At 57.1% G+C, this 14670-nt stretch overlaps 2 protein-coding genes across 2 annotated transcripts; both read left to right on the top strand.

The window, feature by feature from the left end:
- Positions 1–3505: 3505 nt before the first annotated feature.
- Positions 3506–4431, top strand: OTOS (otospiralin). Its single transcript, XM_067739808.1, has 3 exons — positions 3506–3592; positions 3705–3731; positions 4247–4431. Exons 1-3 carry the CDS (start codon positions 3535–3537, stop codon positions 4429–4431), a joined length of 270 nt encoding a protein of 89 aa, XP_067595909.1. The 5' UTR covers positions 3506–3534.
- Positions 4432–8894: 4463 nt separating this feature from the next.
- COPS9 (COP9 signalosome subunit 9) lies at positions 8895–13669 on the top strand. The gene is made up of 3 exons (XM_067740018.1): positions 8895–9052; positions 10990–11062; positions 13406–13669. The coding sequence occupies exons 1-3, from the start codon at positions 8990–8992 to the stop codon at positions 13441–13443; spliced, it is 174 nt and encodes a 57-aa protein (XP_067596119.1). The 5' UTR covers positions 8895–8989; the 3' UTR covers positions 13444–13669.
- Positions 13670–14670: the final 1001 nt, after the last annotated feature.

Genomic DNA, 14670 nt, shown 5'->3' on the forward strand with positions numbered 1-14670 from the left:
AGAAAGGCAGAGTCCTGGGCCCACCCCTGAGCTCTTGAATCAGAACTCTGAGAGGTAGGGGCCCAGGGATCTGCATTCTGCCATGTCCCCAGGTGATTCTGACACTGCCCAGGTGGAGAACCTGCTTGTGCGTGCCTCCCTACCCTAAATGTGCCCTGAGCCCAGCAGCACAGACATCTCCTGGGAGCCTTGAGGGATGCAGGGTCCCAGGCTCTACCTCCAACCTGCTGAATCAGAACTGCATTTTAACAGGATCCCTGGGCGATCTGTACATAGTGTGAGAACCACTGCTTTGGGGTCCCACTGAAAAAGAACAGTACACGGGTGGGTGTGCAGAGCCCCAGCAAGGGTCACTGGGGAAGGCTACCTGGTGAGGGGGTGAAGGGGCCATCTTCCAGGGGGCAGAGGAGGGGGCCCCAGTTGGGGTTCTCCAGGTGGGACCCTTCAGGTGGAACCCCTCCAGGTAGAGCCCTCCAGGTGGTGCCCAAGACGTTCTGTGTGCAGGTCAGCAAGGGAGAGGAGCTTGAAGAACTCAGGAGGCAAGAAAAGGTTGGGGGTGGACACACCTGGGGGTGGATATGGATGGAAGACCCAGGAGGTTGACCCAGGCCAGCAGATCAGAAAGCTAAGTAACAGGGAGCTTGGGGTGGTGGGTTTTCTTAAGATTTTTTTTTCCCATTATAAAGGTAAACAAACTTATGGTTACCAAAGGCGAAAGGTGGGAGAGGGATAAATTAGGAGTTTGGGATTGACATATACACACTCCTATATATAAAATAGATAATCAACAAGGATCTACTGTACCGCACAGGGACGAACTCTACTCAATACTCTGTAATAACCTATATGGGAAAAGAATCTGAAAAAGAGTGGAAATATGTGTATGTATAACTGAATCACTGTGCTGTACACCTGAAACTAACACAACATTGTAAATCAACTCTACCCCAATATAAAATAAAAATTAAGTAAAAAAAATAAAAGTAATGAATTAAGGAAAACGAATACCCAGAAAGAAGGAAAAACATATATACCCATAGCTCCCAACACCATCACTGCCCATAGCTCCCAACACCATCACTGCTCATTACTTGTGGACTTTTTCTATGTATAGTGTTTTATAGTGAAGTAATCAGTTATAAAATAAGTACTTGTAATTTTATTTCGTTTTCCCCAACATCACAGGGATGTTCGCACATCGTCTTCAGACATGGAACCGTTAGTGATGGACAACGTGGTGATGACGGTAGCAAGACCGGCTGGTCCCCGCTCCCCGCCGCGCCCCGACCAGCTGCACACTTCCCCCGCAGAGCACCGGCGGTCCCAGGCTCACCGCAACGCCGGGCCCGAAACGCACAGACGCCAGACCCCGCGGAGGCTGGCTCCCACCCGCCCTTCCAGACTTCACATCCTCAGCTCCCCATACTGCATAAGGCCTGTTCCTACCTAAACCCCGTGTCCCCTTACGCTCCGAGTGGCCCTGTTGGGTGGAGTACTGGAGCCGGGAGAGGGGCCCAGGGGGTTACAGGGCTCAGGAGGGGCTCGGGAGCTGCTTCTCTGGCCTCTGACATCGGTGGCGCCATTCGCAGTGGTCAAGGGCCTCCGTCGTCCACCATCGTCCACGGCACCAAGTGCAAGATCGAGTCCCGAAGCCAAGTGCCTACAGGAGGCACAGCTGTGGGTGACCAGGCAGCTGCTGTCACAGCCCCTTAGTGGGAATAAGGAGTAAAGACTGTTGGGTTGGCTGGTAGCTTATAAGTGTGCTGGAGAATTTGGGAAAAGGAAATGAGGAGCTCAGAGCTTAAGATTCCCAGCCAGGGGCAGACAGAGAACCAGAAAGCGTCTGTGCTGTGCAGAAAAGCCCCTCAGACAGGCCTGCCCGCGAGGCTGGCCCTGGGCTGGGCGCGCCGGGAGGGTCCCCAGCCCCCTCGTGGAGCAGACGGCCTCATGGCCCCTAGACGTTTGTGCCCAGTGAGGTTCTTGCGGAGTGCCGCTTCCTCCTGGGAGTCTGGAACCTTCACCAGGCACAGGTGCCCGCAACCACTCCCAGGAAAGCCCCAGGTGCTGTGTCTCTGACGGGCTCCCCGGGGAGACAGCACGTCACAGGTCATCACGGCTGGTGGCAGAGAGCTGTGTCGTGTGCTCACGCCTGGTCCCCGACTTGTCCCCACCAGCCTCTTCCTTTTACTGATGCTGCTTTGTATCCTTTCTCTGTCCTGAATCCAGCTGTGAGCACGGCCTCTGCTGAATCCTGGGGGCCTCCTAGCGAACCTGGGAGAGGTTCTGGGGTCCCCGACACAGTTACCAAGTGCCCACCTGAGGACCCCAGCTCAGCTTCCCTAAAAGAATTTCTCTCTTGGAGGCACAGGGTCCGACTTCTGAAAATAAAACCCAAAGTTCAGCCTGGTGTGCGGCCGCATCACAGGCAGGTTGAACAGAGGACTCTCGGGTCCCATCTCTGAAAGTCTGGGCATTCTGGGGGGAAGCATAGCCCCTCCTCACTTGGGTGGGGACGTGTGAGCAGATTCTGGTGGAGCCGGGGACTCGAACCCCTAAATTCTGCTGGGGCTTCTTTGCCAGAAGACATCCTTCCTGCGCATCTGGGGGCTATAGTCCCCTCATACCTGAGTAACCTGTAATGGTCACCTGCTAAGTAGCTGTCTTGCGTGGCGACAGACTTAATCACTGCTTATAAGCCAGAGGCGCCAGTCTGGAGGTGGGACATCAGGCTGGACACCCCGCTTCCTGCCTGTCACTGTGCTCAACGGTGACCTGTCGGCGGGGACTGCTGACCCAGGGCTGCTGTTGGCTCCCCGAGGGTCCCGTCCTGCCTGCCTGTCCCCGGGGCAGCTCTGTGATTACCCTGCTCCCACAAGGGGGGCATCGCAGCCCCAATGTCAGACTTCGAATGTCTTTCTCTCCTGGTAGAAAGGAAATTGGGTTTATTTTGAGTACCAATGTTGAATTCAGTCCTAAAACCTTAGGCCTGTGCAAAAATGTTTTTCTCCCAATTTGATCTTTGGATCAGATTCCCAAAAGTGGACTCCTGGGAGGTGGCCGCCAGCAGGGTCACAGAAGCCCTCAGTCCTCTGGGCGGGGATGGAATATTCAGTTTGAAGGTTCACAGAGGTGACGTCTGCCCCTGTCCCCGGCCTTTTATAAAGGGGAGCCTGTGCGCTGGCAGCAGACGCCCGCCAGGCTACACGGCTGGGGGACAGCAGCTGCGAGGTAACCTCTGGGGAGGGCATATGCGGGGTTGGGGGGGGGATTCCTTAAATAGTTAAATTAAATAAGGCCAACTGATTCTGCCTGGGGGTTAGCCTCAGAGGAAAGGCTTGAAGCCACTGAAATCGAAATTGTCAGGAAAACACTGGCAACTTCTCTTTTCACCAGAGCTGTTTTCCCAGGAGTGGCCCACCTGTGGGTGGCGGGAGCAGTGGCGGTCCGAGGGGTGGGTGGTCTCACCTGTCCGGGTTCCTCTTGCTGCAGGTGGACCTGAGCACCATTGGTCGGTGGGGGACAGGCCTGGGGAACATGAAGACCTGCCTGGTGCCCGGGCTGGCCCTCTGCCTCCTGCTGGGACCTCTGGCAGGTGAGGGGCTGCCTGTCCTCCTGTGCTGTCCTGTCTAGGCACTGGAGTACCGGTGGGTGGTGAGGTCCTTCCTGGGGGGCCTCTGGGGTGACTTCTCTCCCTTCCCTCGCAGGGGCCAAGCCGGTGCAGGAGGAAGGAGGTACCGTATTGCTTTCCCGGTTCTGGTCTCACGTGTCTGGGGGGCGGTGGGGGAAGAAGAGTGGCTGGGTGGGAGCTGGCCTCCGGTCCAGAGCAGGGGAAGTGGGAGCCCCGGCTCAGGTGTAGGCTGAGCCGCACTGGCAGAGGGACTGCAGCCTCTTCCCTGGGCCCTCTCCTCCAGCCACTGGGGACACACCGGGCAAGAGAGACCCTCTGAGCCCCCGAGGACCCCAGCATTCTCATCTCAGGCCCCTAGTCCCACCTTGGTGCAGAGCATCCGGACTCCAAGGCTGGGGGCTGTGGTGTCGTCCGAATCCCACCCGCATGCCCTGCATCCCGCTCAGTGTCTGCAGGATGGGCCAGACGTCGCCCTTCTCCCCTCCTCTGTCCCCCAGGCCAGGAGTCCTGAGGGGCAGGGCTGGTGTTACCCGCAGCTGCTCCTCAGATGGCCAGGCTCAGTGCCTCCGCGCAGGTGCGGGTGGGTCAGCCCCTGAGCAGCTGTTGTCCTCCCTCCAGACCCCTATGCGGAGCTGCCGGCCATGCCCTACTGGCCCTTCTCCACGTCCGACTTCTGGAACTATGTGCAACACTTCCAGGCCATGGGGGCCTACCCCCAGCTGGAGGACATGGCCCGCACCTTCTTTGCCCACTTCCCGCTGGGGACCACCCTGGGCTTCCACGTCCCCTACAGGGAGGAGTGAGCATCCGGGGCAGGGGGGCCCCCAGCCCGTGGGAGTCGGGCCGGCCTCGTACTGAATAAACTCCTGGCTTGAATGCACGACGCACGTGGTGGTCTTCTTGGTTTTCTTAGGAGAAGCATCTCCACTCTGCTCCACTTACTCTCTCATTTGACAAATCAGCCCGGCCCCTCTTGCCCATCAGGGAACACTTCTTAGAAAGGCCTGTGCATGGTGTCTGTCCACAGAGTACCAACTGCGATGCCCCCTGTCCTCACTGACCCTAGGAGGATCCTCGGAGTGTAGGGGGGGAAACTGAGGCAAGCAGACACGAGGTAACTGCCTGGCTTGTTGACAGGACCCAGGTCCCATCCAGGCAGCTGCGCCCCAGGAACCCCCCCACCCTTGGCCACTGAGCTGGACAACAGGCAGACCCACAGCGGCCTCCCTGGGCTGGACGCCCTGCCGGGGCTCCACCCCTCACGCTCAGCTCACACCAGGGCAGCCGGTCTGTGGGCATCGCCGAGTGCCTGGGCGCTGGGTCTGCAGGCAGAAGGGCCCCCAAAACATGACCACCAGCAGTGCAGACTCGAGGACTTGGGGGGAGTGGGGCTGCCTGCCCTGGGCAGAGCCAGGACGCATGAGCTTCGGGCCCCGCCCCATCAGGGGGCGAAGAAATCGGTTTAATGGGCTGCAAGCTGCTTGTCTTTAAAATAAAATAATAGAAAATACTCCCTATTTAACTTTAGACACTGGTATTTGTACTAGCATCTAACCATAGCAACCATTACACACAATAAGAATTTTGTAAGGTTTTGTGAAACTCGGGTGCTGCGTGTTCTGCTCGTTGGAAATATGTGATGGAATGAACTCCATCCTGTGTGCAGCCTCCAGGGTCTGCAGGCTGTCCTTTAAGGTGAGTGAGAAGTAGGGGTTATTCTGAGAGTTCTCTCCCGGGACCCTGGCATGGACACCCAGCTGTGCTGGGAGGGACCTGGGAGGGGGAGGGGAGGTGGCCGCGGTGCCCAGGCAGTGGCTACCCACTGGCCCCAGCCGTCCAGCAAGGCTTCCTGCCCTCACTTCTGTCTCCACCTCCTGTGGCCAACGTGTAGCTTCCCTCCCTGTGTCCAGGCTTCAATGTGAAAGAGGAAGAATCTGTTGGCCTAGCCTGTCGCTTTGGGAAAAACCAGTACATTCTTTGTTTCTTTTCCCCCTTGAGCTGGTCTGAGTTTGGTTTCTGTAAATTAACTGCACACACACACACACACACACACACACACAAAGTCCCGACTCCCATGAGAGTCCACTTGTGGCAGCTGGGCCTTGACCAAACGTACCAGACGAAAGGCACCCTCACCCCCTGGACATGGTGCTGACCTGTGTGTTAATTCATGTGCGTGCGTGTGTGTTTGCGTGTGTGTGGTCATTTACATGCCACTCGGATTTTCATGCACCCAGTTACGTCCAGCATTGGAGAATGACGGCTCCAGATGCCCCTCCAAAGTGCTCGAAGGACTGCCTCCCGTGCGCCTCCCGGGGAAGCCCCTGGGGTGCCCTGGCCAGAGCTGTGTCCCCTCTTGGACACACCCATGACCACCCAAGACACATAGCTGCATTATTGCGTGTCTTCAAAGTCCCAGCTGCCCTCCTGTTCTCAGAAGAAGAAAACCCCACCCTCAAGCAACCCTCAGCAGACGCCCTACCCGCCTGCCCTGTGGCCCCGGGGGCACCCGGCTCCCCATTCAGGACCCTCTCTGTTCACCTGAGCACACCCAGCTCCATTTCCCTTCTGTGCACCCCTCTTGGTTTCCCTTCACAGTCAGACCTGGTGGCGGGGGACCCCTCCAATTCCTGCCCCATGTCCTCAGCTGGCTTCACCCCTCAATGCTTGCTACCAACAAGCACCACTGGCAGCCACTGTCTTCTCATCCCTGCCTTGCCGCTGATGGCCTGGGGGGCCACACGCCCTCTGTGCCCAGCAGTCAATGCCCCTGTCGACTGAAAAAAACGCACAACCTAGAAGTTGAGAATTATGTTTTATTTGGCAGACATACTGAGGACTTAAGCTCAGGAGACAGCCTCTCAGATCTCAGAGTCCTGAAGAGGGAAGGGAGGAGCCAGGATCTATAGTTTTTGCCAAAAAAGACTAGGTAGTTGGGACATCAAAAGATTCCTGCTAATTAAAGAAAACCAGACATCTCAAGTTAATGAATTTAGTGCTTTTCTTTGTACGGGAAGATGCAAGCGTCTGGGCTCACTGAAATTACTCCTTTGATATGCACCTGAACTCTCCTGCGGGCCAGGATCCTACTTCCCTCCATCCTGAATCCCCTCAGGGTGCACAGTGGGAGCCGCTGCAGAGGCTGAGAGGCTAAGGGCCTGAAGGCCTCAACATCCTTTGTTTACTGATATGGCCTGCGACATTCTTTGTTCACACCTGCTGTCCTGGAGCAGTCACCAATAGGGTCCCTTTCACTCTCAAAGGATATGGTCTGGATGTGATCACCCAGCGACAAGCCCAATCCCCTGGTGCTCTGGGGGTCCCCCAAGCCTACCCTGTCCTTCCACCCCTGTGACATCACTGCCCTGCTTCTGCTCCTCCATAAACATAAACATGTGTCCCCTGGGGCGGACTCTGTGCCCCGCTCTCCTGGAGACCTCACCCCTCCACAGGAATGGGGGTCCCTGTGCTTTGAAACGACTCAGAAGGGGAGTTGGCTGGTACCACGGACTCAGGCTTCACTGGTCTGACTTTCCCTCGGGCACTTGGGGTGACTCGTGTCATGGTGACATTGGAGGCTCACCCACCCGGCCAGTCACTTTCCCTTCTCCCTTGGCCCTGCGCTGTCCACCCACGCCTGACCCGGGGCCACAATCCCTGCTCAATCTAGGCTCAATTCCCGTCTCCCTGGAACCACCCTCCCTTCCCCCTCCCCCCCACCCCCACTTCTCTGGCAGCTTAGCCCCCAAGCCTACCTACTTCTAAAAGTCTAGCTCAGATATCTCATGCTCTCCTTCCCCACCATCCCTTCCCCTCTCCCTCCTGCCCTCACTTCTCTCTCATTCACATTCTTTTTAAAAACTTATGATAAAATGCATACAATGGAACATTTACTACCTTAACTTTTTTTTTTTTTTTTTTTTGCGGTACGCGGGCCTCTCACTGTTGCGGCCTCTCCCGTTGTGGAGCACAGGCTCCAGACGCGCCGGCTTAGCGGCCATGGCTCACGGGCCCAGCCGCTCCACGGCATGTGGGATCATCCCGGACCGGGGCATGAACCCGTGTCCCCTGCACGGGCAGGCGGACTCTCAACCACTGCGCCACCAGGGAAGCCCTATCTTAACTATTTTTGAGAGGCATTAAGTGCATTCACATTGTTATGCAACCATCATCATCCATCTCCAGGCTATTTCTTCTCCTCATTAAGCACTAACTCCCCCTCCCCCTCCCCCAGCCCCATTCTACTTTCTGTCTCTATGAATCTGATTACTCTGCGTACCTCATGTAAGCGGAATCATACGGTATTTGTCTTTGGAGATTTCACTAAGCATAATGTCCTCAAGGTTCATCCACATTGGAGCAGCCGTTAGAATTTCCTTCCTTTTAAAGGCTGAATAATATTCTACTGTATGGATGGACCACATTTTGCTCAACCATTGAAATGTTGATGGATACCTACCCGAGTTCTTTCACATTTTAGCCATTGTGAAAAATGTTGCTGTGAACGTGGGTGTACAAATACCTCTTCGAGACTCTGCTGTCAGTTCTTTTGGGTTTATGCCTAGGGTGGAATCCTGGACCATACGGTAAATCTATGTTTCACTTTCGAGGAACCTCCGTACTGTTTTCTACAATAGCCGCACCATTTTACATTCCAACCAACAGCGCACAAGGGTTCCAATTTCCCCACATCCTTGCTAACATTTGGTATTTTCTGGGGTTTTGACAGTAGCCGTGCCGATGGATGTGGGGTGGTATCTCATTGTGGTTTGGTTTGTCTTTCTCTGATGATCAGTGATATTGAACATCTTTTCATAGGTTTATTGGCCAGTTATAAATCTTCTTTGGATAAATGTCTATTCCAGTCCTTTGCTGATTTTTTAATCGGACTCCTTGTTTTCTGTTGTTGAATTTTAGGAGTCCTCTGTACATTCTGTATATTAATCCCTTATCAGATATATGGTTTGCAAATATCTTCTCCCATTCTGTGGGTTGCCTTTTTACTCTGTTACCCACGCATACTCTTTAATGGGTATTTCCTGGGCACCTGTCAGTGTCACGCCCTTAGGTCCAAACTGTCTGTGGCCGCGGTGAAGTCACGGCTTCCCTTGTGTGCTGGCAGCCACGCGGAGACCCCGCCCACCCCAGCCCCAACCAGGCCAGTCCTGCCCGCCCCGACTAATGGAGGAGGGGACCATAGCGTGGAAGGTCCTCCGGCGGCTAGACCTGCCAGATGGTGGGGGGAGGAAACCATAGAGTCGGCCGTCCTCTCGAGTCTAGACTTGCCAAGGCGGGGCTTGCACCGGAAGAGGGAGTCAGCGGGCCGGAAGTGGTTCGGGGACGCCGGAGCTGCAGGGGGAGATGAAGCCGGCGGTGGACGAGATGTTTCCCGAGGGTGCGGGGCCCTACGTGGATCTGGACGAGGTAAGGCGGGCGGCGCCGGGCCGGGCGGGAGCGGAGCCAAGGCCAGCTGTCGGGCGCGGGCCGGGTCTGGGGCGAGGGAAGGCGGCGGTCTGCGCGGGCGTGCTCGCCGTCCCGGCGGTTCCTACCTCGGGCGAGAGAATGGGGCCTCCGGGAACCCAGTGAGGTGGCGGCCGGGATGGCTACGGGCCGGGGTTGCGGTGAGCGTCGGTGCCCGCGGCCTGGAGCCCCGCAGGAGCGATTGGTGGGGACCCCGGGGACGGGGTTGAGCTCGTGCCAGGTGCTGGGGAGGAGGTAGGCCCCGGCCGTGATGGCGTGCTGTGGCGCGGCGGGGGCGAGTCCCCGTCTGGGAGGAGGGGAGACGAGAGCTCGGCTGACCAACGGCCCTTGGAAAAGAAGCGGCCGCCAGCCCGCGGAGCGGGGGAGAGGGGCGCCTGGCAGGTCTGTGCTCCGCGCGGGGCAGTTGCGTAGGGTGGTTGTGTCACCCCATTCTCTGGGCACAGGGCGTTCCTGTCTGGTGTTGGTGGTGTGTGCTCGGAGTGTCAGGCCGGCTTCGCGGGGTCCAGACCTCGATTTCTCCTTGTCAAACCTCAGGGGGGACAGACCCATTCTGTGTGCTCCTGGGCGTCCCGGGAGCACAGAGAGACGCTGGGTGCCAATTCTTAGTGCATCAAAAGGCGGTGCGGGTTGCTAGAAGCCCTTGGGCTTTGGGGTGGCCCAGCAAAGGCTTAGGAGAGCAGCTGGCTGCAGCCAGATGCTGGCGGCGCGCTGGGGCGCAGGTAGGGGCGAGGCCTGGCGGGATCGGGAGCGAGGCCTGCAGGGTCTAGGGGAGGGCAGGTCGTGCCTGAGAGAGCGGGAATGGGATGGAGCCGGGCAGGCGGGGTTGGGGGGCAGATGGTGCATGGCCTGTAGCCGTCCTGGGACAGGTGGGCCCTCTGCACCGCAGTCCCGAGGCACCTGCACTCACCCCCTGCTTCTCAGCCCTGTGCTCCAGGCGCTACTTTAGGCAAGCGTGGAGTCGCTGGAGGGCTTTAAGGTGCGGAGTGACGGCTCTGACTGGTTCGTGGCGCCGTCGCTCTGGAGGGTTTGGGGTGAGAGAGTGGGGCAGTACAAACAGGGGGACAGGGGGCGCGAGGAGGGTCTGAATGAAGGCAGTGCCTCCAGAGGGAGGTAGGCGCAAACTCAGCAGCTGTGTCACAGGTAGAATCCGCACAGCTTCCTGTGGGGACGGGGCAGGAGGGCGCCTGAGGAAGGAAGGAAGGCTCTGAGAGTCCCCGCTGCTAAGGGAGCACGGGAGGTGCTCTGCCCTTTGAGCCAGCAAGAGGCAGGGCAGACAGCCTGGGGGCGGTCGGGAGTCAGGGTGGCAGCGGGCCTGTGGGCCAGCCGTCCAGGGTGCTGCCACCAGAGGCCTCTGCTCTGGCTGTCACCATGTGACTCTAAAAGAGGCTCAGAATCCTCGCCACGTTGCCCAGCTTTGGTTGTGGCGTTGTTTCACTGCCACCGTTGAGTGGTGGCAGTGGGAAGGCCCGTGATGGCCCCGCCCCCCTCCCCAGAACCCCAGGTCAGCAGGTCGGTTTCTCAGGGGAAATGGTTTAACTCTCAGAAGCAGTCCAGAGCAGAGCAGTGGTCAGGCTCAGTCTTGCGCGCACTCGGGGCCTCTTGTCCAGGTGTGCGCAGCAGTGCTGCTGTTTGGGGCAGCGGCAGGACTCTACGGAAAAGGCGAGAGGAGTCGAGGACGTCCGACCCGAGGGGACCCTCGCCGTAATTCCTTGGAATGCCGCCTCCCCAGCCCTGCGCGCGCTCCCTCCCTTCCCCTGGACTAAATGTTGTCTCCGGCCTGGACACTTTCTGCCCAGGAGTGGTGTGGAGCCTGCGTGGCACTTACACCACTCGTTCTCTCAGAAAACCCCGCTGCCATGAGCTTTCCTTTCCTTCCCCAGGCAGGAGGCAGCACCGGGCTCCTGATGGACTTGGCGGCCAATGAAAAGGCAGTTCACGCAGACTTTTTTAATGGTAAGGACGCTGGGATTGGCTGGCCGGTTTTAATCTGTTTCTTCTGCAAGTTATGCAGAAGACATGAGTGACTTGGATCGTAGACCAGTAAAGGCCAGATCCTGTGCCATTCTTGGAACGCCGCGCAGCCCTGTTTTTCAGGAGGGAAAAAAGCTTCCAGTCTTATGTTCCAGTTGTTGAGTTTGAGCCATGAACGTGCACTTGGACACTGAAACTGTAGCAGGGTCTGGTCCGTCTGGCTTTCTCGTCTCCCCTCTCTCGCGATGGCTGGTTTGCTTTCCTCTCCCTGTTCGCCACTGGGTTCCTGTCCCCTGGGCTCCGCCTGTGCAGAGTGGCAGCCACACTCCTGCTCTTCTCCGCCCCTTTTCTCTGACACCGGGAGCTACTCGCATGTAAGGGCTTAATGCTAGCTTCAGGAACATGGGTGGAGTTTTACCAAATAAACAGTGAGAAACTAACTTTATAGGAAGTCTTCATATATGTTTGAGGGGGTCCTTCTCGTGTCCCCTTCTGGTTTCTTAAGGCCTTGTTCCTATAGAGTATATTCATCCCTACCAAAGGTTAAATCATAAGAAACACAAGATCGCTTTCTTAGGAGAGTAAAGTGGTATTTTATCTCTTATCGTCCGTCTGTCATCCAGGGTGCCTGCCACTACAGAGAACTTTCGTCACTAGTTAGTGGCGGTCAGGATGTTGCCTTGCCATGTTGGTTTTCAGGGGCCCCGAACCTCTCTGGCGCCCGAGCCCGTGTTGCTTTTTCTGGCTGCTTTTCAGGTGTTGTTGCCTAACGAGAGAAGCCAGGCTGCTGCATGAGGGCAGCCTTCCCGGGGAGCCCAGCTGCTCTCCCCAGGCAGCGTCCCCACAGGACTGAGGGGGGTGACGTTTGTTAAGTTCTCCGGGGGAGCAGGTGTGGGGAGCACGGGGTGCAGAGCCGCTGCTAGGACCTCACCCGGGTAGGGGTGTGTGGTCCCCAGTATGGCACGATCCACTCACACTTTGAGGGTCTCCTTGCAAGCCCCCCTCCTCCTCTGCCAGCCCGGGGCTTAGAGACAGTTGGCTGATTTCCACCTACAGCCCTTTAATTCTGACAGAGCACCTGTGAGAAGGACCCAGGCCGCCAGGCCAGGTGAGCACGGGAGCGGACGAGGGCGCTTCTCCCTCCGAGTCCGAGTCCGGCAGGGAGGAGAAGGGGCGCAGGCGAGCAGACGCCGCCCGGCAGGTTGTGACGGCCCAGGTGTGCCGGAAGCCGTTCCCGCGAGGAAGCCGAGTGGCCTTTGGAAGGACTTGTCCGTAGTCCTTTTCACTCATGATTGAACAGATAGGTTTTGATGGCCTGTCGTCCCCTAGGCAGTGGAGTTCAAACCCCGAGCGAGGTTCGCTCTGCTCACTCACTTTTACAGAATGGGAGCGCTAGACGGGGTGGGCCGGGACGGCTCGGGGCGAGAGCCCAGACAGGTGGGCGCAGGGGGAGAGTGGCGGAGCTGCGGGACCACAGGCCAGGCCAGGCGGTGGCAGAGGCGGGCACCGGTGGGGCCGTCCGGGGGGCGGGGCGGGGCGGGGCAGGAGGTGCCTGGGTGCCTTTCCCCGGGGAGCAGGGGTGTGGGGACCAACCCGTCCTCCTAATGGCTCTTCGTTTACTCTGCACATTCTCAGTGCACGGTACACGTGAGTGGCTTTTTCTCTTCTTGTGAAAGTAACACATAACCCGTGGTGGGGATGTAGAAAATATACAAAGAAGTAAACAGAAGGACAAATAACCGTGAGTTTGGCTTTGACCCCCTCGCAGGATGCAGTGCGCTGTGAATTTCTGGCGTTTCTTCTAGTGGGAATGGGGATCAGGCTGTGTTTCTCAAGCTTAACTATAGGTCAGACTCTCTTAAAGGGAGTCGTTCTCACGGGGCTCTGTCCCTCCACCGCCTTTCTCCCCCCAGCTCTGCAGTTTCCTGCTCACGGCTGGGAGCCGCAGGCAGCTTCAGCCCGCCTCCCCTGCCCTCCACGCAGCGTTGGGGAGAGCAGAGCCCTGGCCGTACTCACGGGCACGCAGTCACGGCTGTGAGGGGTCGCCCACGTGGTCCAGAACACGCCCTCGTGCATTTTCTTAAGATTGTCATCTAAATAGAAACAAGAGTAAAGGTGCACTCTGGACTGCTGTCCCTTTGGACTGTATGAGCCCCGGTTGGATAAAATTGATAAAATTGAGAACCTGTCCTGGGAAAAGTCCTTTATCAGATTGTTCACTGTTTTCTCTCTAGTTTTGAATGACCATATACCTCATTTTATAGTTATTTCCTCAGCTGTAGACCTCGTGTGCCCCATCAATGTGTGATTTTGTTCATTTTGTAGATTTTGAAGATCTCTTTGATGACGATGATATCCAGTGAGGTGTGTCCGGCGGTGCGTTTGCTCAGGCTTTGCCATGCCGTGGTGTGGTGGATTGCCTCAAAGGACAGTTTTAGATGGTTCTGGAGAACTTGTGGAAATCACTTGAAATTCGGAGATGGTTAACGAAGAAGGAAGAGATAGTTTTAACCATCTGGATGAAGCCTGTTAATCTCTGAATGTGACCGCCTTTTGTCCTTAACTTCAATTAAAAAAGTGATGTTATTACTTGCAGGGTGATTTTAATGCTTGCATTTTTGAGTGAATATTACAATCCCTAGACGTCTCCGCGTGCATACGTGTACATGCATGCCTGTGTTCCATGCTAAGAGAAACAGGTCTCAGCATAGAAGTACATGGTGCACTTTTTGTTTTTGCGGTACGCGGGCCTCTCACTGTTGTGGCCTCTCCCGTTGCGGAGCACAGGCTCCGGACGCTCAGGCTCAGCGGCCATGGCTCATGGGCCCAGCCGCTCCGCGACACGTGGGATCTTCCCGGACCGGGGCACGAACCCGTGTCCCCTACATCGGCAGGCGGACTCTCAACCACTGCGCCACCAGGGAAGCCCCACATGGTGCACTTTTTGCTCTGTGGCCTTGAGTAATTCTGACAGCTCGCGGTTGCTAACGTGGTGTTTGTGTTAGACCCGTAAGCGGTGCAGGCCGGCTCCTGGAAGTGCCTGTGAGACCTTGCTCGGGTCCCACCCCTCCCCGGAGGCACATGTAGCTGCGTGTTTCCCCCCCTAGCGTCAGAGCAGCTGCTGCCCCCACAGCTGAGGCTGGAAGAAGCAGGGCAAGTCGATAACGGCTCTGGAGGAGGCGCCCCCTACCTGAGAAACGCGTGCGCTGGTCCACCTCAAAGGAGGGCGCAGCACCTGCGGGGAGTTTCTTGCTGGCCCAGCTCAGCCATTGGTAATGGCTGTAAACACTAAGATTACTATTTCATATCAGTCTCGAAGTGAAGAATGTTCCTTCGATAAGGAAAGGCCCAGGGCACATGGCTTCATCGGTCCCCACAGCTCAGAGTCGAGCAGAGCCACTTAGATGAGTTGGGACGTGCTGACCTTCCCCGTGAGAACTGCCGAACGGAGCACCTCGATGGCCTGGTTATGAAAGACATTTCACCGAAGACCAGGTGAGATTTTAAACAGAACGAGACGTTCCCTCTGCCTGTTTTCTCATGAGTGCCGAGTGGGCTTCTGCCGCTTAGCAGGCCCGTCCTGATGGAGC

Source organism: Pseudorca crassidens, chromosome 6 (assembly GCF_039906515.1).
Source record: "Pseudorca crassidens isolate mPseCra1 chromosome 6, mPseCra1.hap1, whole genome shotgun sequence".
Classification (NCBI taxonomy): Eukaryota; Metazoa; Chordata; class Mammalia; order Artiodactyla; family Delphinidae; genus Pseudorca; species Pseudorca crassidens.

Coding starts and splice junctions, on each gene's coding strand:
- OTOS (XM_067739808.1), top strand. CDS start 3,535: ATGAAGACCTGCCTGGTGCCCGGGCTGGCCCTCTGCCTCCTGCTGGGA. Junction 3,593..3,704: donor CCTGCTGGGACCTCTGGCAG/GTGAGGGGCTGC, acceptor CTTCCCTCGCAG/GGGCCAAGCCGGTGCAGGAG. Junction 3,732..4,246: donor GCCGGTGCAGGAGGAAGGAG/GTACCGTATTGC, acceptor TCCTCCCTCCAG/ACCCCTATGCGGAGCTGCCG.
- COPS9 (XM_067740018.1), top strand. CDS start 8,990: ATGAAGCCGGCGGTGGACGAGATGTTTCCCGAGGGTGCGGGGCCCTAC. Junction 9,053..10,989: donor CCTACGTGGATCTGGACGAG/GTAAGGCGGGCG, acceptor TTCCTTCCCCAG/GCAGGAGGCAGCACCGGGCT. Junction 11,063..13,405: donor TCACGCAGACTTTTTTAATG/GTAAGGACGCTG, acceptor TTCATTTTGTAG/ATTTTGAAGATCTCTTTGAT.